This window comes from Epinephelus fuscoguttatus, linkage group LG24, assembly GCF_011397635.1.
Source record: "Epinephelus fuscoguttatus linkage group LG24, E.fuscoguttatus.final_Chr_v1".
In the NCBI taxonomy this organism is placed as follows: domain Eukaryota; kingdom Metazoa; phylum Chordata; class Actinopteri; order Perciformes; family Serranidae; genus Epinephelus; species Epinephelus fuscoguttatus.
Window position 1 is genome coordinate 345,256 of NC_064775.1, and position 25,308 is coordinate 370,563.

Here is a 25,308-nt window from a genome sequence, read left to right on the forward strand (position 1 = left end):
CACTGACACAGATTCGCTCTTTCAGTCAGTCATATTCTGTGCTATATCCTTTCATCTATAATTAATACATCAAGCTCAACATTTTTATCTCCTACACAATATTTCAAACAATTAGAAAATACTAATCTTGATCAATAATATCCAGTTCACAATGAGCAGCCAATCAATTAAAACATTTATAGAACTGATGTGAGAATATTCTCCTGTTGTTAAACATCTTTACATCACTGAGGACATTCTTTAGTTCTAGACATTTATTGATCATATCTGAAGTGATCAAAAAAACTCAACATTTGAAACAAACCAATATTTTCTCTAAAACAGATGTTCATTTAAAAAACTATGAAAGCTCATTAGGTCCAAGATTTTAATTGATTAAGGAGGAAAACATTTGTGTCAAATACAGTTTTTCATGGAAATATTAATTATTCATTTCTTTATTTTAAATTAAATTCATAATCTCATCTTTTTATCAAATTTAGTGAATGTATTGGGGTTTGTTTTTTTTTTGACAAATTGAAATTTATGTAAGCGTTCTGTCGTCATGTTACGCACCAGGTATTTTCCTTCTTCTGCTGTCGCTGTCCTGGGACGCCGTTACTAATGCCAGGACGTCAACACAAGCACGTGGTAAGGGTTTTAAAAAATAAAGAAATCATCGTTTGGCTTTTCAGTCGTCGGGGAAGTGACCAGCTCGGCTCACGGCTGAAAGTCTGAGGTTTGTTGGACCCATCCACCACCGCTCCACTCGCTGCTCCGCCCACTGTTCCACGGCTCCATACTGAGACTGTCCAGCTCCTTTTATTACGTCATAATCAGCAGTGTTTAAAACTGGCCGACCGTACGCTTCACACTGCTGCGAATGCTGACATCAAACAAACAGTAAACTTTACTTGTAGAAAACAAAATAAAGCAAAATAACATGAAACAAAAAAACCCTCAATTAGCTGTTTTGTAAAAACAAAAACAAAACAAAAAAAACAATGACCTTTTATTGTCATAACGATAAATGTATTTATCTTTCCTTAACGTGAAATGTTTGACGTAATATCATGATCACATCTTGATCACGTGAAATCTTATTTTGTTAAATTATTGTTCAACTGCTGTTAAAATGAAATCATGTTGGTGAACGGCTGAATTTTCGTCTCGATGGGTGGTGGAGGGAGTCCTGTCACCTGGTTGATGATGCAGGACCACATCAGTGAACGCTCAAGGTGCACCTGAGGTCGGCAGGCTGTCTCGTGTCCTAACTTCCTGTCACTGAACGACCACAGACTCACAGATACACCCTCTGTCTGTAAGAGTCACGGGGCCACAATCGTTTCAGAGTTTTGGATCTTTTACACCGCCACCAGGAGTAGCTTCTGGGGTCTACGTCTGACTGTGACATCACTGACGGAGCAGCGGCTGTAACACCACCCACCGTCAGTCACTGTGATTAAGTCAGACATTTATGATATGATAAATACATAGAGTGTCATAACAAGAAAATGCTTTTTTGTTATTTTTTAAATATAAAAGTTTCTTGTTTTTGGTTATTTTGTTTTTACAAGAAAAAAAAATCTTGTTTTTGTTTGTTTTGTTTTTACAAGAAAAGTTTCTTGTTTTTGTGTTTTTTACAAGAAAAAATGTTTTTTGTTTGTTTGTTTTTTTATATGAAAAGTTGGATATAATGTGGAAATATTCAGTTCTTTCTTAAGTCGGCAAATACTGATGCTTCGTGAGTGGTTTTGTCATCAGACCTTTAGTGGCGGTATGATTCACAGCTGGAAGGCGTCATTATGTACAGCAGCCAGACGGAAATTTTCTCTGAATGTCAGCGTTCGCAGCAGTGTGACACGCATACAGGTGACCAGTGTGAAACGCTGCTGGTTATGACGTAATGTAAAAAGTTGAAATATCATGTTTTTACATTAGAATATATTTGACGTGAAAAACATCTCGTTATTTTAAATATTTTTCATGTCATTATCTGATACTGATCTTTTGGTTTGTTTTTCTTTGCGTGGCATTTTTACACCTCCATACTGTATTTGCTCTCTTTTTGTTGTTTAAATATTTTTTCTTCACGTCGCAGAGGACAACTGATCTTTTCACTGTAAACTCTACGATTGTTTATGAACCAAAAAAATTGATGAACTTTTTAAAAATGTTCTTTTAAATCCTCAGTTTATTTATTTTGTTAGTTGTTACAATTATTTTAATGAACATTTTTATCCCGCAGGACGTCAAGAGCGACAAAATTCTGCACATATTTAATTTAATATAGGAGAGTTAACATTTTGTAATTTTCTGTATTTCAACATTTTTCTTTATTTCATTTATGTGACAATATTACTTTAATAATAATAACTGAATAACTAATACTAGATCCAATCTTTTTCTCTTTGATAATGAAAAACATAAAATATGAAAACAAGGAACATAAATGTTGCATCAACACGTCTTTGTTTCAGTTTTAGGTTGAATTTCAGCATGAAGTATCTTTAACCCTGTAAAACCCACTGTTGCAAATTTACAACATCACTTTTAACAATTCTAAAAAAAGGCCTGCAAATGTTTTTTTTTTTCTCAAGACCACATTTACATAGTTAATGGATCCTAATGTTTGTCCTCACAATGCTATTGGATAGAAGAAGTGTGTATAGGTCTGGTCATCTGGCCATGAACTCACTCTACCTGCAAACTTCCCGTTGAGCTCATCTCCTTTTTTTGCATGACTGGATTTGTCAGGATTAAAGTAAGGAAAATTCTTAAATATTTTTTTTGTGTTTATTACAATGTCTAGAACATGTACATATTTAGTTATTTTGGAAAACATTCATCAAATTTGATTTATAGCTTGTTATGTCTATGTTGTAATTCTACAACGTTGGGTCAGTGTGGCAGTCAGAATAGCCTGTGCTCCTCCTTACACATTACATAAGGTCACTGCACTTCTCACATGGTCACAGATTGAAAAAAAATGTAGTAGAAATTTAAAGTATTAGATGATTCATTGTAATGAAGCTCTAAATGTGCTTTTCTATTAAATTTTTACTTCATTTAGCTCAGACCATAATTAAACACATGAATAAATTATATGGGGTATTTGAAACTCCAACATCTATAGCAGTATTTGAACCTCCCTGTATCTTTGTAGTTTTTTGTTGTTTTTTAACTTCTAAATGATCCTGAGCTATTTTTCTCAGTGTTGCCCAAGCAGCAGTTTGTAGCATCAGGAGATAGAAAAACGGTTTCTGAATGTTCTGGATTTGTTGGGGGGGTGCCTGCTGCATTGTTCAGGGACAGGTGCGAATGGTCTTGAATGTGAACCTGTAAGTGATCTGGGGGGATGCATGTGTTCCTTTAGTGATTCAGTAACATCTAAAGAACTGCTTTGCCCATCGCTAGACCAAAGTGTAACAACATCAGCTGGTTCAAACTAACCGATGAACAGAGGCCAATACAAAAGTGGTAAAGTGAGCTCAGCAGTGTGACATCATGTGATATATAATATATATTTAAACAAGAGTTTAAACTGGAGAAGGATCTGTGGCATGAAAACAAAAAAGGCTGTTTGTAACTTTAGAGTAAATAACACCTGAAGTCAGTGAAGATGTGACGGGCTGGACAGAAACCAGAGGATCTGTAACCTCTGTGAAGATGATGACGATGATGATGATGATGATGGTGTGGGACATGAGTTTCATATTCAGTTTGAATGTCAGAATGAAGCTTGATGACTTCCAGAGAAAGGAATTAGCCAAAGGATTATTTGAACCGTCCATCTAAAGTCATCTGTTAACTGGGTGTTTTGTCTAAAGAACGTTCTTCCTCTGTTTGAGTAACACTGGTTGTACTTTGGCCACGCCGTGTGCCATCCTTCTGTTATTGTATGGAATGTGATATGGTCTTGAAAATGAAAATAAGAAACTGAATGTACTTGCCATCATCCAAAGGTTTTTATCACCTTAGTTGGGACAGTATCTCTTTAGCCCATGAATTTAACGATCCAGTGCCTGTTGCATTGTTCAGGGACAGGTGAGAATGGTCTTGAATGTGAACCTGTAAGTGCTCGGGGGGAAGCATGTGTTCCTTTTAGTATGATAAGTAGAGAACATAATAGGCCAGCCAGATAGTATTGTTTGAATGTAGTAAACCACATTGAAAGTGACGGAGGAAAAAGTTTTGTAAATATATTTTTTTCCAATATTTTTTATTTATAAACGCTTATTCATAAAACCGTGATTGTTGTGTGATTATTACTCATGATATATACTGTCATGGTGCTAAGTAAGCAATCAACCCTGCAAATGAATACTTAAGTGTTCTGTATATCTGTTCAGACAAAGTGAGTACTAACACAGAAGTTCTGCTCCCAACTGTGCCCAACGTTGCAAATTTACAACATTACCCTAAAAACTTACTAAAATGTAAAAAATTTGAAAACTCTTTGATTTCTACATCAGAGGCCTCCTAAAACAATATCTGAGAGGTCAAAAAAAAATTGCTCATTTTTTTCTATATCTGGGTCTTACAGGGTTAACATTGTGTCTCATTAGTTTGAATTTATAGTGAATGTTGAACATTTTTCTCTTTGACACACAAAGAAGAGTTTCGTTAAATCCAACAATTCAGCAGAAAAAAAGAAAAAAAAACTTCCAGGAAGAAAATAAATGAAGAACAATGACGTGATTTCTTCCAGCTGGTTTCAGGTTCAGAACATGTTGCTGGATTTCCACTGGGCTCCATTACTGGTTTCTGTCAATAATTCCAACAGGAAAAACCATGTGAATTAATTAGTGCATTCAGGATGTCAAATATTTGATGTTTGACCACAAAATAAACCTGTCAAAATAAAAACTGAATAATTCATTAATGATGAATGTGCGGTATAAAACATATTGTAGTGTTTCTTACTGGAGAAATCCTGGGGTGCTTTTTTCCTCTGATGAGATCCAGAAACCTGTTTTATTGAACAGAAATATCATCAAATAACTTCATCTATTAATTAATATATTTCTTTTACATTAAGTGTATTCATTTATATGCAGTACAGGCCAAAAGTTTGGACACACCTTCTCATTCAATGCGTTTTCTTTATTTTCATGACTATTTACATTGTAGATTCTCACTGAAGGCATCAAAACTATGAATGAACACATGTGGAGTTATGTACTTAACAAAAAAAGGTGAAATAACTGAAAACATGTTTTATATTCTAGTTTCTTCAAAATAGCCACCCTTTGCTCTGATTACTGCTTTGCACACTCTTGGCATTCTCTCCATGAGCTTCAAGAGGTAGTCACCTGAAATGGTTTTCCAACAGTCTTGAAGGAGTTCCCAGAGGTGTTTAGCACTTGTTGGCCCCTTTGCCTTCACTCTGCGGTCCAGCTCACCCCAAACCATCTCCATTGGGTTCAGGTCCGGTGACTGTGGAGGCCAGGTCATCTGCCGCAGCACTCCATCACTCTCCTTCTTGGTCAAATAGCCCTTACACAGCCTGGAGGTGTGTTTGGGGTCATTGTCCTGTTGAAAAATAAATGATCGCCCAACTAAACGCAAACCGGGATGGCATGTCGCTGCAGGATGCTGTGGTAGCCATGCTGGTTCAGTGTGCCTTCAATTTTGAATAAATCCCCAACAGTGTCACCAGCAAAACACCCCCACACCATCACACCTCCTCCTCCATGCTTCACAGTGGGAACCAGGCATGTGGAATCCATCCGTTCACCTTTTCTGCGTCTCACAAAGACACGGCGGTTGGAACCAAAGATCTCAAATTTGACTCATCAGACCAAAGCACAGATTTCCACTGGTCTAATGTCCATTCCTGTGTTTCTTGGCCCAAACAAATCTCTTCTGCTTGTTGCCTCTCCTTAGCAGTGGTTTCCTAGCAGCTATTTGACCATGAAGGGCCTGATTCACGCAGTCTCCTCTTAACAGTTGTTCTAGAGATGGGTCTGCTGCTAGAACTCTGTGTGGCATTCATCTGGTCTCTGATCTGAGCTGCTGTTAACTTGCGATTTCTGAGGCTGGTGACTCGGATGAACTTATCCTCAGAAGCAGAGGTGACTCTTGGTCTTCCTTTCCTGGCTCGGTCCTCATGTGTGCCAGTTTCGTTGTAGCGCTTGATGGTTTTTGCGACTCCACTTGGGGACACATTTAAAGTTTTTGCAATTTTCCGGACTGACTGACCTTCATTTCTTAAAGTAATGATGGCCACTCATTTTTCTTTAGTTAGCTGATTGGTTCTTGCCATAATATGAATTTTAACAGTTGTCCAATAGGGCTGTCGGCTGTGTATTAACCTGACTTCTGCACAACACAACTGATGGTCCCAACCCCATTGATAAAGCAAGAAATTCCACTAATTAACCCTGATAAGGCACACCTGTGAAGTGGAAACCATTTCAGGTGACTACCTCTTGAAGCTCATGGAGAGAATGCCAAGAGTGTGCAAAGCAGTAATCAGAGCAAAGGGTGGCTATTTTGAAGAAACTAGAATATAAAACATGTTTTCAGTTATTTCACCTTTTTTTGTTAAGTACATAACTCCACATGTGTTCATTCATAGTTTTGATGCCTTCAGTGAGAATCTACAATGTAAATAGTCATGAAAATAAAGAAAACGCATTGAATGAGAAGGTGTGTCCAAACTTTTGGCCTGTACTGTAAATATCATCAAATTATTTATTTTTTCAAATTTGAATAATTTTATATATAATTCATGAAATGTATTAATTTTTTATAAATATCATAATTTTAAATATTTTTAATAGAATTTATCTTTTTTCATATAGTTCATTATATCATTTCATATATTGTATATAATTCATACATTTTTAAAATATAATTATTACATTTATTCATTTTAGAAATATCTTTTAGACTTTTAGACTAGGCTTTTATAAGATTTTTATAGTTTTATCTGATTTTTATATAATTTATCCATGTATTCATCCATATGAATATCATTATTTCATAGATTTCTATAAAATGTATATAATGTTTTACTTATTTATTAACTTAACTCATAATTCTAAATAATTTTATATAGTTCATTTAATTTTTAAAACATAACTTATTAAGTACACTGAACAAAAATATAAACGCAACACTTTTGTTTTTGCTCCCATTTTTCATGAGCTGAACTCAAAGATCTAAAACATTTTCTATAAACACAAAAGACCATTTTCCTCAAATATTGTTCACAAATCTGTCTAAATCTGTGTTAGTGAGCACTTCTCCTTTGCCGAGATAATCCATCCCACCTCACAGGTGTGGCATATCAAGATGCTGATTAGACAGCATGATTATTGCACAGGTGTGCCTTAGGCTGGCTACAATAAAAGGTCACTCTGAAATGTTCAGTTTTATCACACAGCACAATGCCACAGATGTCACAAGTCAGCGTGCAATTGGCATGCTGACTGCAGGAATGTCCACCAGAGCTGTTGCCTGTGAATTGAATGTTCATTTCTCTACCATAAGCCGTCTCCAAAGGCGTTTCAGACAATTTGGCAGTACATCCAACCGGCCTCACAACCGCAGACCACGTGTAACCACACCAGCCCAGGACCTCCACATCCAGCATGTTCACCTCCAAGATCGTCTGAGACCAGCCACCCGGACAGCTGCTGCAACAATCGGTTTGCGTAACCAAAGAATTTCTGCACAAACTGTCAGAAACCGTCTCAGGGAAGCTCATCTGCATGCTCGTCGTCCTCATCGGGGTCTCGACCTGACTGCAGGTCATCGTCGTAACCGACTTGAGTGGGCAAATGCTCACATTCGATGGCGTCTGGCACGTTGGAGAGGTGTTCTCTTCACGGATGAATCCTGGTTTTCACTGTTCAGGGCAGATGGCAGACAGCATGTGAGGCGTCGTGTGGGTGAGCGGTTTGCTGATGTCAATGTTGTGGATCGAGTGGCCCATGGTGGCGGTGGGGTTATGGTATGGGCAGGCGTATGTTATGGACAACGAACACAGGTGCATTTTATTGATGGCATTTTGAATGCACAGAGATACCGTGACAAGATCCTGAGGCCCATTGTTGTGCCATTCATCCACGACCATCACCTCATGTTGCAGCATGATAATGCACGGCCCCATGTTGCAAGGATCTGTACACAATTCCTGGAAGCTGAAAACATCCCAGGTCTTGCATGGCCAGCATACTCACCGGACATGTCACCCATTGAGCATGTTTGGGATGGTCTGGATCGGCGTATACGACAGCGTGTTCCAGTTCCTGCCAATATCCAGCAACTTGGCACAGCCATTGAAGAGGAGTGGACCAACATTCCACAGGCCACAATCAACAACCTGATCAACTCTATGGGAAGGAGATGTGTTGCACTGCGTGAGGCAAATGGTGGTCACACCAGATACTGACTGGGTTTCTGACCCCCCAGACACATTTCAGAGTGGCCTTTTATTGTGGCCAGCCTAAGGCACACCTGTGCAATAATCATGCTGTCTAATCAGCATCTTGATACGCCACACCTGTGAGGTGGGATGGATTATCTCGGCAAAGGAGAAGTGCTCACTAACACAGATTTAGACAGATTTGTGAGCAATATTTGTGAGAAATGGTCTTTTGTGTGTATAGAAAATGTTTTAGATCTTTGAGTTCAGCTCATGAAAAATGGGAGCAAAAACAAGTGTTGCATTTATATTTTTGTTCAGTGTATATTCATGTATAAAAATATCATAATTTCATAGATTTTTATAAAATATTTATAATTGTATCTACTTTTTTTACATAATTTATTAAATGTATTCGTCCATACAAATCTAATCATTTTATGGATTTGTATATAGATTATATTACTTTTTAATATAATTTATTAAACTTGTTTGTTTTGTATAAATATCATCATTTTAGAATTATTAACAAAAAGTAATACAATAATCTCCAGACAAAAGAAAATAAACTCGTCCTGTTGAAATCACAACAAAAATTCTTCCAGTTAAAACATAAAATTTTGTAATCAGAAGATATTTTTCTTTTAAATATGAGATAGATTTCTAACCATAGATTATTAGCTACCTAAAATATATATATTTCTTTCATTTTTTAGTAATTATGAGGGGAAAAAAACCTTCTTGTAGTTAAAACATTATTTTAAGCCATTTAAATAAATATTTCATATGCTCACAAAAAACATCATCAAATATCATTTTGATATTTCACCTCATATTTTAATAAAGTTGTATTTTCATATATAAAAGATCATTTTTGTCTTGTTCGTAAATAGTCTCTTTTGTACAACACGATGAATGTTCTTTAACTTTATAATAATATAATAATTTATTTCATGTAAGAAGTAAACAAACCTTCTTCTTTGATCCTGCAGCGTTCAGAGCAGCGATCTTACTCTCGATATCCGACACCTGCAGAGGACACATCAGATCAGGGCACACGTGATATCTGTGGTCATTACTGAATCTTTGTCATTGTTGTTGTTTCACAAACAAACAAACAATAAACATCTTTAAGTACAAAGTTTATTCAAATACTCAGAGCTTTGTGTAACTTCAGGAAATGTATCTGGTGAGAAATATTCGCTTCCTTCAGAGACTCAGATCTTTTATTTGACGATTCCTCTGATTGTAAAACGTTTGTTAACTCACGTAATTCTAACGTAAGTTTTCTCATAGTTACGAGACACTTGTCCTGTTTAAAGATAACAATGTGAATATATAGGAAGAAAAATGTTATAAATAAATATTAAATACCCTGATGAAGAGTTTCCTCCTGATTCGTCTACTCGGGATTGTGAGACGGTTTCTAGACACACAGGAAATGATGATGTGATAAAGAAGACGTGTTTTGATTAAAGAAAGATTTCTAACTTTGGAAAAAGTTTCCTTGTAATTTTATTATTGGTGGAAAAAACAAGATCATTTTTCGTATGTTAATCGTTTGTGATTTTTTAAATAAACGGTCAGATTCAAAGATTCAACACATCTGTTGAACTGTGTTTCTGACATGTCTTCTACATTATTTGGTCACATTTTTGTACTTTTTTTTAATACTGTGGTTCTTTTTATTTTTATATCTTTTGTTGTGTCTCTACTGTGTTTTTGTTTATGTTTTATTTCTATGTTTTTAATTTTTTTGCATTTTTGTACATTTTTGCATTTTTTAACTGTTTTTTAAACATTTTTGTAATTTTTTGCATTTTCTTCTTTTTTGCAGTTTTGTATTTTCTCTGCCTGTTTCTACTGTATTTATTTTGTATTTTTGTTTTTTTTTGTTTTTCTACTTTTTTGTTTTGCATTTTTAAAAACAAGTGTTTGCGTTTCATTTAATGTGTTGTTTGTCTTGCTTTTTTTTTCTTTGTGTTTTTCCACTGTGTGGCACACAGTGAGCGTCATGTAGTGGTGGCTCTGTGGCTCAGAGGTAGAGCAGGTTGTCCACTAATCAGAAGATTAGCAGTTTGATTCCCGGCTCCTCCGGTTTGCATGTTGAAGTGTCCTTGGGCAGATACTGAACTGCTCCCGATGGCTGATCATTAGTGTGTGCGAGAGTTAAAAACTGAGCAGCAGGTGGCACCTTGTGTATGGCAGCCTCGGCCACCAGTGTATGAATGTGTGTGTGAATGGGTGAATGTGGTCGGATGACTAGGAAGGAGCTATACAAATGCAGGTCCATTAACCATTACTGTGTGGGGTTAATAACCACTACATGACGTTCACAGTGCGATTTTGTTAAACTCATTTAGAAGCGTAAGTTAACGTTATCAGGTGAACTGATGATGATGATGATGATGATGATGATGATGATTCATGCCGTCCATGTTGTACGAATCTAATTCACAAACAAACCAAGGTGTTTGTATTTCGTACAGTGGTCTGGTCTCACCTCGCTCTCGGCGCTCTGGACTCGGGCGGCGGTCAGCGCCACCACGTCCTCCAGCTCCGACAGCTCAGAGTCCGTCGTCCCCCCGAAGCGAGTCTTGGCGCTCTGCTCAAGTCGCCTCAACTTCGTCTCCAGCTCATACGACTGACCGGCCGCCATGTACACCTGAACAGGTTACACACACACACACACACACACACACACAGCAGTGTCATGGAGAGGGCACTAACACACCTCCATACATGTGCGCTGATATCAGGAGCAGGGCCAGGTATGACGGTGGAACACGCAGGCTGGTTCTCTGATGGTGTGTTCGATTCACAATATCGTTTCTTCTCCTTCATTAAAATATGATCTTTGAAAGCGTACATTTATATACAAACAGTACTTTCTCATATTTACCATAACTTTTTTTTCTATGTAATTAAAAGACACCTTGTCCAGAAATGACACAAACATTTCCTTGTTTGTTTTTTGTGTTGTTTGTTTTCTTATGGTTATCAGAAAATTATGAGAAAATAAATCTCAGTTCAGAATTAGAATTTTTCCATATTTATTTGATACTTCTCCCATATTGATAGTTTTATTTATTCATCCATTCATTTATTTGTCCATTTAATCATTTTGGGTTTTTTGTATGTTTGTTTTTTAGTAATTACGAGAGTTTTCTTATAATTTTGGGAACATTTTCAAATGTTATGTAAAGTTTTTCTATAAGTTGAAAATAGAACATTTGAATTTTTATAGAAAAAAATCTAAAACAAATCTGAATTTTAAAGTGAATTTTAAACGAGAACTTGTGTTGGAGCCAAACTGGAACCAGTGCTGCCCGGGACGTCCCACAGATACCCGGCCCTGTGTGGACAGACTGGAGACACAGCAGCCGGGGACATTTAAAGCCAGTCCAGACATTTGCATCATGCTTGACATGAGGCGTGGGGGGCTGGGCTTAGTTTGACATCGAGACAAAGAGAGGTTAGGGGACGAGGAGGAGGAGGAGGTGTGCAGTCGACGTATAAATCTTACATTTTCCTCAAGTTCCCTGAACGCATCATCTGCTTGCTTAACGTCAGTCCCTACTAAGTGGGCTCTGTCAACCGGCTCTGACAGGCCGTACTCGACCATCGCGTTTTCTGTGGCGTTAATGGTTCTCAGGACCTCAGTGGTGAGGTCACAGAGGGCGGCGGCCGTCGATCTCTGAAATCCATGTAGAGGGACAGATGTTAGCAGCTGGAAAACAACACCTGTTCCTGCAGCAGCCACCGGCCCGGAGACGACCATGACGACCGATCTGGAGACGACCATGATGACTGGCGTGGAGATGACCACGACGACCGACCTGGAGACAACCATGACGACCGGCGCGGAGATGACCATGACCACCAGCCCGGATAGGACCACTTTGACATTAACAAGTTAGTTGATCCTCCTGAGAACCAAGGGTTTCTTTGGTTTGCATTTTTAATGTCTCCGAACATTGAAGCCATATTCTGTCACATATGACAAAATGCTTCCCCGCTATTCAGGAGATATTCCGTCATTTAAGACCAAACTCTTCCCCACTATTAATGAGATATTCTGTCATTTATGGCACAATGCTTCCCCGCCATTGAAGATAAATATCAGAATTTCAGACAAAACGCTTGCCCACCACTGACAAGATATTAGGTAATTTATGCCAAAATGCTTCCCCGCCACTGATGAGATATTCCATTGTTGCAGACAGAACGCTTCCCCGCTATTGATGAGACTTTCCGTCATTTATGACAGAACGCTTCCCCGCTATTGATGAGACTTTCCGTCATTTATGACAGAACGCTTCCCCGCTATTGATGAGACTTTCCGTCATTTATGACAGAACGCTTCCCCGCTATTGATGAGACTTTCCGTCATTTATGACAAAACGCTTCCCCGCCACTGACGAGATATTTGGTAATTTATGCCAAAACGCTTCCCCGCTATTGATGAGACATTCCGTCATTTATGACAAAACGCTTCCCCGCCACTGACGAGATGTTTGGTAATTTATGCCAAAATGCTTCCCCGCCACTGATGAGATATTCCATTGTTGCAGACAGAACGCTTCCCCGCTATTGTTGAGACTTTCCGTCATTTATGACAAAACGCTTCCCCGCCACTGACGAGATGTTTGGTAATTTATGCCAAAATGCTTCCCCGCCACTGATGAGATATTCCATTGTTGCAGACAGAACGCTTCCCCGCTATTGAAGAGATACACACACAGAAGAAGAAGTGTGTCTGGATCCAGGCAGGCAGCTGCTGACCTTCACATTTCCACAACCTGCTGTCGGGTTGTTATGTAACGCAGGAGGCAGCCCGTTAGTGAGGAGGCGTCATGCAGAAATCTGACCAACACGAAGAGTTCGTCTTCAAAATGTCCGTCAGGAAGAAAAGTCCCTGAATTATTTTTACCTTCAGTACCAATCTGAGTTTCATCCCAAAGTTCAGATATCTTTTCTCCTGATTTGATTTTTTTTGTGATGTCATGACACGAGCTTCCTGACAATCTTATTTTGAAGTTGAACTCTTCATCCTGACAAAAGCTGAAATCTATATCAGAACCGTATTTCTATATATTGAACATTGTTTAGTGGACCTTTTCTGAGGGGACGTGCTGAGCCATGCTGTGAAAGCATCTTTTACTGCCGTCACCACGAACAGGATCCTGGATGTTCATGAAACATCGCTTTGATTTTATGTCAGTGGTTAAAACTGAGCTCAAACTGCTCCGTGACATTGACGGGAGTTTGAGAATATAATGAACTGAACAGGACAGGAAGTTTTTCTTGCAGTCTGATACCAGTTTTCCACCAAATTAATTCTGGCTCTGTTCAGGATTTTTCTAACTTCAGCCCCATTTCCACCGAGCAGTCCGGTTCAGTTCACAGTTTCTGTCTCCACAGTGAAAGTTGTGGATGGTCCCAACAGAAGCGTTCCTTAGCGTCCCCATGTTTGGTCCCCCCTCTGTTGGGGTACCTAGCACACAGATCTGGTACTAAAAGGTGGAGCTAGAAACCCTGCAGTCTGATTGGTCAGTAGAGGACGCTCACTCTGGTTTTATGTAACCTCTGTTCATACATCAGTAAACTACAACTATAAAATGAAAGAGAAAAAAATAACTTCATTCACTGGGCCGACTGCCGGCAACTTTTAAGGTGGAACGTTAACTTGTAATGTTACTCAATGCATGAGTTGATGACGTGAATCCATCAGCACACCTTAAATTTCACTGTGACAACTTTGACCATCACTTTAGTTTTTATATGACACACACTTTTAGTAATGACTTTAAAAATATAGATTCATTTGGAGCGGATTATGTGAAGGTCATATATTCTAATCCTCACTTCCTGTGGGCTACAGCAACACTAAACCCCTGAGCTTGCCTGAGAAGGACTAAATGCACAAAGCTGCTATTTTGAAATATCCCATGGAGAGAGACTCTCACTGCAGCCTGTTCTATTTTGTTGTGAAAATGTGGGCGTGCAGCCTCGTTCTGTGGACGATAAACCAGGTGCAGACTTCCATCTGTGTCACCGCTGATGAGGAAATACAGCGAGTGCTGGACGGAGCAGTGAGTGACAACAACCCCGCCCACATTTAAGAGGACTGTCTGAACACACCGAGGGTCTAGGTACCATGTCTGAAGGGTCACTGCTGGTTCCAAAGGTGCTGGACTGAAAGGGTTTGGAGGAGACAGGGTTTTTGGTGCTCTGCAGCGATGATCTGTTCTCATTCCAAAGTCATCAAATACTACTGCTTTGTCAATGATATTGGTGACAGACATCAACGCCAAAAGCCACTAATCGTGGTGATATCATACGGCGGAGTTGGAAAGTTCCAATGGGGATGTCACACACATCACACAACAGAAACACTTGATACCTAGCAACTAATATGCAGATGTGAAAGTCCAGTGACAAAGCAGCTCTTTCCAGCCTGTAGAATACGACACACTCACCGACGTCATCAGTTTGAATTTCAGGTTTAGAAAAACCTGATATGTTTTGGTTCCAGCTGTGAACCACCTTTCTGGGTTCCGAACCAATGTATTTTTGGTTGAAGTGCTCTGAATGGTTCAAAATTCAGTGCAGGAACTGGAACAGATCCATGTTGGTGAAAAAAGGGTGTAAGAGATAACCTGAGGTTGTTTCTGAAACTTCCAGGTTCCCATTTGCTGTGACATCCACCCTGAGTTTAAACCCATTAATGACTCTGGTAAGATAACCCATCCAGACCTCGCTCCTACCTTCTGAGCTTCGGTGGGCATCTCGTCGCTGGATGAGCTCAGCTCTTTATCTTTCAGAGAGTCCAGAGTGACCACCGGGCCGCCCTTCACACCAGCCAAACTTTTACCCACAGAGAAGGACTTCTTCCCGGGCTCGTCATCTGAGGACAGTCCCTTATCACTAAGGTTCCCCGCCAGCTCGCTCAGCTTCCTCCTCAGCTTCTCCTCCTCGTTCTGAACCGACGAAGTCGCCGTCTGCACCAAGACACCAACAGCAACTCATCGACCTCTAATTCTGTCTGATTAAAGAAAACACTGATTTTGGAGCTGATGCGTCTGATCTCACCTCATCAGCAGGTGTCATCTTCTCCTCCAGGCGGTTCAGCAGACTCTCGATGGCCGACATTCGTTTGTTCAGCTCATTCATCTGCCCGGTAAAAACCAGAGACCAGATCATTTCATGTTCCCACGGTCAAAGAAAACACAATGTAAGACAAAAAATCAGTTCCTCATCAGCAGGTGTCATCTTCTCCTCCAGGCGGTTCAGCAGACTCTCGATGGCCGACATTCGTTTGTTCAGCTCATTCATCTGCCCGGTAAAAACCAGAGACCAGATCATTTCATGTTCCCACGGTCAAAGAAAACACAATGTAAGACAAAAAATCAGTTTTGGTTTATGAGCGTAAAAAAAACTCAGACAGTGATTGGTTGTTGTTCCTTACAGGTGGGGCTTGTCCCAGGTTCTCCTGGGAGGACGCTCTGCTGTTCTTGCGGCGATGGGGGTACTGCTGGTACGCAGGGGGGTACCTCGGGTATTCGTCCTCGTCCGAGGTGTCCACGTACTGCTGCCGAGCAACCGAGGAGCTGATCTTAGACAGAGAACGAGTCCGGACCATCCTGTTGTCGCCGTAGTCATCTGGCAACACAGGTAATGCAGACAGGTAAACACAGACAGGTAAATACAGACAGGTAAACACGGACAGGTAAACACGGACAAGTAAATACAGACAGGTAAACACGGACAGGTAAACACGGACAGGTAAACATAGACAGGTAAACACGGACAGGTAAACACAGACAGGTAAATACAGACAAGTAGGAGTTAAAGTACCCCGAGTCTGAATCATGTGTGTGTACTGTGTGTAATGTGTGTACTTAATATTGTTGTGTGTACTGTGTGAACTGTACATACTGTGTGTATTTGTACATGTACCTGGTCTCATGGCGTATCGGTCCAGACTCTTCCTGCGGTTCACTCGGTGGTTGTACATGTCGTAGTCCACGTCATTCCTGTAGCTGCGATCCTCCTGCATCTGCTGCACCAAACATGCCATATACACACAGGAAGCTGTGACATCAGCAGTGACATCAGCAGTGTGTAAACGTACAGGTGTGGTATATTCACTATATTTATTGAAGCCACTCAAAGCTCTGAACGTCTGAGTCACCTGACGTTTGCTATCCTTCCTTCACATATCTAAGTCCTCAGTTTTTCTTCTTGGTTAGTTTAGTTGTTGTAGTCGTACTTTAAATAGTTGTGCTTGAGGTGTTGTTGTACTTTAAATTGTTGTACTTTAGGTGGTGTTTTTTAAGTGTTGTTTACCTGTACAGAAGGTCGTCGTGAATAAGGGAAATATTCCTCGGGGTCAAAGTCCAGAGGATGAACTGACAGCAAGCGTTTGCTCTTCCTCATCTGACACAGAAAAAGAAATGAAGAAGTTTAATGCTGCAGGCTTCGCATCCTGTACACCGTCACAAGGTTTTGATTTTCATCTCCAGGTTACCACTTTGTAGCGCTGAACCTCGGTCTCTATGTGGTCGTCCTCGGCACCATTATACACATCTGCAGGTACAAATACAAGACTTTGACAAGAAGTCTGGAATTAACTGCATGTTTCAACTAGAGCTCTGATTCATTTGGTTTAAAGTGTCGACTTCTTCTGTTCTCTGCAGTAAATTAAGATAAATATGTAATCTGTTTTCATCTGCAGATATTAACAATTAAAGTGACATCAATGTGTCTCATCTCCCAAAAAAATAAATTAATTAATTAAGAAAATAAAGAAAAACATTTACACATAAATGTGAGGCAAATATCGTATATAAATTGAATAAAACAAATGGATAAACGGGTTCAATTTTTAATATAATTTTAGAAACAAATTCTGGATAAATACTTTCTCAACCTGCCGATGGTTTTGTGTTTCAGTAGCTGATTTGTTTTTCCTGTTATCAAGCCGTATAAAGACGTTTCTCATTTTTCAGTGGGTCACAATTTGAATTTAAAATCCAAATTGTTGAGGTTTTAATCCAGAATTCTGCTGAAAACATAAATATCAAATATGTATATGTTTTTTTTTTTAAAAATGAAAAAAAAATAGATAAATTTAGAAATTTAGAGTTTTACATTTAAAGCTTTAACTTTAATTATCTGATTTTGTTCACGTGTTTCTTCCTGTCGTATTTTTAATTCTACACAAAATATTTCAGATGTCATGTCGACTCACGGCTGCGGACATCTGGCATACTCTGAGTGTCGTCATCACGACCACCTGGAAAAGAAGCACATTTAGTCTTATTAGCATGTAGCATTTAGCATATTTTTATTTCTTACAGATGAATATAAATAATAGGTATGTTCAGAATTTATCACACAGTTACTAAAGTCTCTCTGAACATCTTATTAATAATGAATTAGTACAAAAACACAGATTTTTTTTTAAAACAAAACTAAATTAAAGAGCTGAGATGTTTTTATGCTGAACGACCTTCAGCTCCAAGATAACGCACCTTAAATGAGCAAAGTCGCTCTGTGATGTCACACTCACCGTCTCCATTCAGCCTCTTGTACAATGACCTCATCACCTTCGCACTGCCAAAGCGTTTGAAGCGATTCCGTACGTTGTCATGGTACCAACCAAGAGTACCGATTTTCAGCACCCTGCAGGAGTACAAGACAAATACTTCATATGTACACGACAAATACTTCATATGTACACAACAAATACTTCATATGTATACGACAAATACTTCATATGTACACAACAAATACTTCATATGTATACGACAAATACTTCATATGTACACAACAAATACTTCATATGTATACGACTAATACTTCATATGTACACAATGAATACTTCATATATACACGACAAATACTTCATATGTATACGACAAATACTTCATATGTGCACAATAAATACTTCATATGTGCACAATGAATACTTCATATATACACGACAAATACTTCATATGTATACGACAAATACTTCATATGTACACAACAAATACTTCATATGTACACAACAAATACTTCATATGTACACATGTGACATGACATCGATGACCAGGAACACAGTGAAGGACACGATGATATTTGATTTGACGTTCTCCGGACCGTCCGTCTCTGTGTGTAAACTCCGAGATAGTCTTGGTGTTTCCTTACCTGCACTCTCGGTACTCTCAGTGCCTACCTGTGGTGTCTCACCTGGTCATGCGGCAGTTGTCACACACCCAGCCGTGCTCCTTCTTGTTGTAGCGGCTGCAGGATTTGCAGGTGTACATGTGGCAGTCCAGACACTGGCGCTTACTGTTGACCAGGAACTTAAAGGGCTGCAGGCAGCGGATGCAGTGAGAGTCCGATAGCTGGCTCTGAGAACCCAGCAGCTCTCGCTTGGTGTCCTCCTTCTGGATCTTTGTCTTCAGATCCCTGCCACAACAAGAGAGGACGGAGACATGTTACCACCATGGTGGTAAAACTACTTTTATTATTACTACTACTACTACTACTACAACAACAACAACAACCCTACTACTGGAACTACAATCCTACTACTGGAACTATGATCCTACTACTGGAACTACGATCCTACTACTAGAACTACAATCCTACTACTGGAACTACAATACTACTACTACTGGAACTACGATCCTACTACTGGAACTACGATACTACTACTAGAACTACGATCCTACTACTGAAACTACAATCCTACTACTGGAACTACGATCCTACTACTGGAACTACGATCCTACTACTAGAACTACGATCCTACTACTGAAACTACGATCCTACTACTGGAACTACGATCCTACTACTGGAACTACAATCCTACTACTAGAACTACGATCCTACTACTGAAACTACAATCCTACTACTGGAACTACGATCCTACTACTGGAACTACAATCCTACTACTAGAACTACGATCCTACTACTGAAACTACAATCCTACTACTGGAACTACAATCCTACTACTGGAACTACAATACTACTACTACTGGAACTACAATACTACTACTAGAACTACAATCCTACTACTGAAACTACAATCCTACTACTGGAACTACGATCCTACTACTGGAACTACAATCCTACTACTAGAACTACGATCCTACTACTGAAACTACGATCCTACTACTGGAACTACAATACTACTACTACTGGAACTACAATCCTACTACTGGAACTACAATACTACTACTACTGGAACTACGATCCTACTACTGGAACTACGATCCTACTACTAGAACTATGATCCTACTACTGGAACTACGATACTACTACTAGAACTACAATCCTACTACTGAAACTACAATCCTACTACTGGAACTACGATCCTACTACTAGAACTACAATCCTACTACTGGAACTACAATACTACTACTACTGGAACTACAATCCTACTACTGGAACTACAATACTACTACTACTGGAACTACGATCCTACTACTGGAACTACGATCCTACTACTACTGGAACTACAATCCTACTACTGAAACTACAATCCTGCTACTGGAACTACAATCCTACTACTGAAACTACAATCCTACTACTGGAACTACGATCCTACTACTGGAACTACAATACTAGTACTAGAACTACAATCCTACTACTGGAACTACAATACTACTACTGCAGCTCTTTCTTGGTGTCCTCCTTCTGGATCTTTGTCTTCAGGTCACTGCGACAACAACAAGAGAGGACAGAGACATCAAGGTGTTACCAGCATGGTGGTAAAAATACTATTACTACTATTACTGGAACTACCATACTAGTAACAGAACTACAATGCTGCTAGTACAACACTACTACTAGAACTACAGAATACAGAATATTATATCTACTACTGAAAAAGAAGTTCTACACCTAGAACTACAATGCTGCAATACTGCTACTAGAACTACAATTTGTCTAGTACAAGAACTACAGTATATCTACTACTGGACCTACAATAGTAATAGCAGAACCGCAGTTTATGTGAGAAGAAGTAGAAGTACAGGATGACAGTACACTGCTGTGTGTCGCTGCTGATGGGGAACTCTGTTCTCTGAACGGAGACAGTTTGTATGATTTCAGCAGCAGCTGAACGTCTTGTGAGAGATCAGCGTGTCCTCAGTGTTTCATGTGACCGAGTCGTCCACCTCCAGGGACCTGAACCACAGCTTGACAACGTTCACAGTCTTAACAGTGGACTTGTTGTTATTCACTGTGTCACATACATTCACACCATGTTTACATCAGCACATTGCTCTACGTGTTCTCCAACGTGTCCCAAACTGTCTCCTGTGAGAATCAGCCTCTGTGACGGATCCTAGAACTGGATTTAAAACGCTTGTGTACTCATGTGTAACTAAAGTACGTCACCACGAGCACCAGTCAAACATGCACAGTGTGAATTAGAGTGGGTGAATGTTTCTCAGCCACTTTAAATGTTGAGTCAATTGAATTTTCACAGTGAAAATCAGATTATTCACAGATGATTCATTCAGTCATTCTTTCATTCATTCAGCCTGAGGACAGAAGCTGCATTTGTTCCTGAGTCATGTCGTCAGCGATCATCACTGATCAGCACTGCTGAGACGGAGGAGAGGAACAAAGTATTCTGAGCCTTTACTGCAGTAAAAATACTCCATTACAATGATGCGTCCTGCGTTGTCACGTAAAAGAAGTAAAAGTGTGCATGTTGCAGTAAAATGTGTTTCCCTATTCGAGATGAGGCATTAATGTGTGTCATGCTACTGCTGTAGATATTTCACAGACTGCTGGGTACTTTAATCCACAGTAATCTATTACAGTAATCTACTTGGGTAAAAATACTTAGTTATATTCCACCACTGCTTCTCTCACAGGGTGCACCAACGCTTTGGATGAAGAATGGGTAGAACGAAGGAGAGTCTGTTTCCTCTCTTTAAATTACATCTCCCTGACTCAGCCTCTGAGTTTGCCCCCGGGGCTGATGGGAGTCGGAGTCTTCAGTGTGGAACAGAGAGTGTCTTTGTGAGCTTCCTGTTTTCTCCTGCAGACTGTCGTCCGTGTGACCACGTCGTGATCGACTGCAACAACAACAACGTCTTTCTTGCTCGCATTCCTTGGAGCCCTCACATGAACGCCTCACAGAGACGCTTCACTTCACATCCACTTAATCAATATATTGATAGATGATCATCTTATAACAGATATGTTTACATGAAGATTTTGATCCAAGATGTTTCCACACACAGTAAAACATTTGTCAAGTATCAGAAATTATAATTAAAGGATAGTTATTTCATACACAATAGTTTTAATGCTGTTTACGCACATATGTGTTTCTAATATCGTTGGTTTTAAAAACTGTAATTTTCATATATGGTCATACTTTAGGTAAGTACTATAACATTAAAATAAAACTAGACATTGCACTACACTACAGTGTTCACTTTAAACATTGAATAATGCCATTAATGTATGAATGATGAGGAATATTTGATGTTTTTTTGAAAGGCTGACGCTACAATTCAATGCTGACCGAAATGTGAAGAAGAAGAAGAAAGAAGAAAGTGAGGTAGTAGGAATAGTTGGAGACATGCAAATAGGTTTAATTACTTTGGATGTTATTGAAAAGTTGAATGATAACAATACTGTGGAATATTTCAAGATTCTTGAAAAGCTGAAGCTACACTGCAATGCTCCCTTAAATGGTGAGTACGGTGAAAACTTAGGAATAGCTAAAAGAAATGGGAAATGGGTTCAATTAGTTTGTGAAACATTCCACCCATAGACATCCATTATAAATCCTGAGGAGGGTATTTTTTTCCATGCTCTGAACAAGTTTGAATATTTCAAAAAGTTTGAAAGTTGAATGAAAGTAAGAATATATGAAAGATGAGGTACATTTTAAGTTTGAATGGAGTTTCTATGTCAATGTATGAATGAAGAGAGGTGTGTCAAGTTTGAAGAGTCCTTCCATCTGCTTGGATCGGGAAAAATGCCCTAAAAACGCAGAATATTTCCAAAAGTAGAATGTTATGAATGAGAAAAGTCATAGCAGGCGATTACTGTTAATGTGTTGAAGTATGTTGAAGTATGCTGAAGTAGTTTCGCAGCAAAAAAAGTGTGCAGGCAAATAGTAATAATAAAGAATTCTGAAGCTGTTCAATAACTTTAAGCATTCACACCAAACCATTAGATAGCTATCAATATTTTTTTCAAATACATGATATGTATTTAGGGAGGCATTAATTTATTTGTTGTTTATCCTGTATTACTACACTGTAAATATAAAAACATGTATTGATATATGTTTTTATATGAATTACGATTATGAAGTGTCACATCCAGTCATTATTCGGGTAAAGGCTGATATAATAAATGTGTTGAAAACAACAAATGTTAAATTTACACTCGAGATGACGACCATGAATGCTGACTCAAAGCTTCGCTCATCTTCTAAAACAGAATGAATCATAGAGCGCAGACTTTATTCTGATAAATCTGACACATCATAGAAATCCAAAAACTCAGAACTTAATAACATGAAGACAGTCGCAGAATAAAAAGAGGCGTTCATACCCAAGTCGCTCCTCTTCTTTCTTTCGGAGGTTAAAGTCTCGTTGAATCACCTCCCAGACATGTTTGGCCTCCTCGTCCGTCAGTCGTGACAGATCCAGTTTACGCTCCATGATGCTGAAACACATTTTAAAAAGCTGCATTTACTGATTTTTAGGTGAGTATGATGGCAGAAGAACTCAGCACTCAGCAGAGGAACATTCACAGCAGTGACTCATGGAGTTGCTCAGGGTTCTATTAATGGTCCTCTGTATTTTATATTTACATGTAGGTCTCTTTTCAGCTCCTTAAAACAATGTCACTATAAAGGTTTAATATTTAATGTCTTGATAGAAAGATAATATTTGTGTTATTTTTAAGAGGAACAAATTCTGATAGTTTAAGGATAGCATAAGAAAAAACAACAGAATATTTTAAGGTAAAAGCTCATATTCATACAGGATTTTATTTATAAATATGTTGTGAGATCAAAAGTTTTGTCAGAGAACAGTTGGAATATTTTAAGAAAAAAGTGGAAATATCTTCAAATGAAAGCTTAAATTTTAAGAAAAATGACAATAAATTTGAATACTTCAAGAGAAAGTTGTAATATTTTTTGTATTTTAAGACCAATGTCATAAAACTTTAAGACAGGAAGTTGGAACATTTTGAGATAAAAAGCTATAACATTTTAAGAAAGAGTAGATTTTTTTTTTTTACGATGAAAAAAGTAGAAATATTTTTCAATGAAAAGCTGTAAAATTCTAAGAGAGTAGATTTTTCTTAGATGAAAAGCTGTAGTATTTTAAGAAAAAGGTTTAAACATTTCCAGATAAAAAGTAATAAGAGAAAGTCATAATATTTTAAGAAAAAAATAGTTTGAGATATAAGGAAATTGTATTGCAAAAGAAAAGTTGTGATACTTTAAGAAAAACATAAATATTTTGAGATGGAAAGAACTGGCTGTTGTTTTGGACATCATCTAGAGAGAACTTGTAATGATATAAAAAAAAACTTGTAATTCTGCAGCTCAAACTTTTAACTGAGAAGGAAAAAAACATAAATCTTTGGCAAAGATTTTGTGAATGTGTCAAAGCAGAGCAGCAAAGTAGCAACAAAGGTGTGAAAATTATTCTTTGTTCTAAATTTCAAAGTGTGTAAATGTCTTGATTGCTGAATGTTAACTTTGATGATAAGACCAATAAAATCAGTTACACAACAGGATCTACTTAGCTCACTAAAATTAGCTGCCATGAGCTAACGGTCACACCAAACCACGTCAGGCTGTGTTTGAATATTACGATGTTTGTTGGACATGAGTCTCTTGAATTTCTTTGAAACCTTCAACTTTTAATGTTTCATTTTGCTCAGAGTCTCTGCTGGTTTTAAAGTTACTGTTTGTCAGCACACCCTGACGATGATCTTTACACGTTACAGAGCTGATAAGATATACACATCCCAGATATGTATTTTAATTTTTGATTGATCAGAAGTCTGAATCCTTCAAAGTAAAATTCAGTGATACTAAAAACAAGATGAAGACATTTTGTCATTTTGACATTTGTTGTTCTCTTCATGTTAAATGTTTCACAGCAGCAGAAACACATGAAACTCTTTTTATCAACATTTCCACTGAAGACATTTTGAGATTTGACATTTTGCAGATCAAACAATCGAAGAACAAATGTATGAAAATAAAGATTTAACACAACTGTCAGTGTTTTTTACAGAAGCTTTCACACTCACTTTTACAAAATGCACTTAAATCAGTTTACTGTAAAGTTTAAAGGAGACGTATGAGATGTGATGAATGTGATTCAAGAGAAGAAGAAACTCACCGTGTGTTTGAGTGTCGAAGCTTCAGACTGATGATGATGATGATGAGGAAACGTCTGAGTTTAAACTGAGGAAATCAGCTGATCACATGATGACCGTCCTCATGACAACAACAGCAACACACTGCTGCGGGCAAATCACTAACATGACTCAGAATGAATAAATAAATCATACACACACATATATATATGAAGAGAGGGAGTGATGATGATGATGGAGGAAGAAAAAGAGACGTTAGGAAACAGCCGTAATAATGTGATGACATTTGAAGGAAAGATTGTCATTTACAAAAACTGTTCCTTAAGAAGAAAAGTTTGCAAGTTTTATATTCTCAGTTGGACCACCAAAAAAGAACCAAAAACAAACACGTTGATATAGAAATGTTAAACTCAGAACAAAGGGCGGACTCAGACAACTCATCAGAGCTCAGCTCAAAGATTTATTCACAACAGAAATGAAGCAGAGCAGAAAATACTTGGACTGAACCCTGGCCTCCCTCGTGGTGAGCAGGGTAAGTTGTCGTTGGACCAGTCGAGCCAGGGAGAGGACGGAGC

General features: G+C 38.5%; 1 protein-coding gene across 4 annotated transcripts; it reads right to left on the reverse strand.

Moving 5' to 3' along the window:
- Nucleotides 1-24,856, reverse strand: mlpha (melanophilin a). Of its 4 annotated transcripts, XR_007448801.1 has the most exons (17): nucleotides 24,757-24,856; nucleotides 22,943-23,056; nucleotides 18,596-18,817; nucleotides 17,934-18,046; nucleotides 17,613-17,657; nucleotides 16,890-16,948; nucleotides 16,709-16,798; nucleotides 16,319-16,421; nucleotides 15,828-16,021; nucleotides 15,452-15,532; nucleotides 15,127-15,360; nucleotides 11,883-12,053; nucleotides 10,860-11,021; nucleotides 9,731-9,782; nucleotides 9,329-9,385; nucleotides 4,906-4,951; nucleotides 4,711-4,746 (listed from the first exon to the last, which is right to left on the reverse strand). XR_007448801.1 is itself a non-coding variant. In XM_049570489.1 (16 exons), the coding sequence occupies exons 2-16, from the start codon at nucleotides 23,050-23,052 to the stop codon at nucleotides 4,703-4,705; spliced, it is 1,728 nt and encodes a 575-aa protein (XP_049426446.1). In that variant the 5' UTR covers nucleotides 23,053-23,056; nucleotides 24,757-24,856; the 3' UTR covers nucleotides 1-4,702. The 4 variants fall into 4 exon arrangements, 3 of the variants coding, with proteins under 3 accessions (XP_049426446.1, XP_049426444.1, XP_049426447.1); XM_049570489.1 differs by lacking the exon at nucleotides 9,731-9,782 and having other exon boundaries at nucleotides 1-4,746; nucleotides 16,319-16,418; XM_049570487.1 differs by lacking the exon at nucleotides 9,731-9,782 and having other exon boundaries at nucleotides 1-4,746.
- Nucleotides 24,857-25,308: the final 452 nt, after the last annotated feature.

Excerpts from the sequence above, each read along its gene's own strand:
- mlpha (XM_049570487.1), bottom strand. The coding sequence starts at position 23,052 with ATGGAGCGTAAACTGGATCTGTCACGACTGACGGACGAGGAGGCCAAA. Across the intron at positions 16,422-16,708 it reads CACGACGACCTTCTGTACAG|CAGATGCAGGAGGATCGCAG; the intron begins GTAAACAACACT and ends TGTTTGGTGCAG. Across the intron at positions 15,533-15,827 it reads ACCTGGGACAAGCCCCACCT|ATGAATGAGCTGAACAAACG; the intron begins GTAAGGAACAAC and ends TTTACCGGGCAG.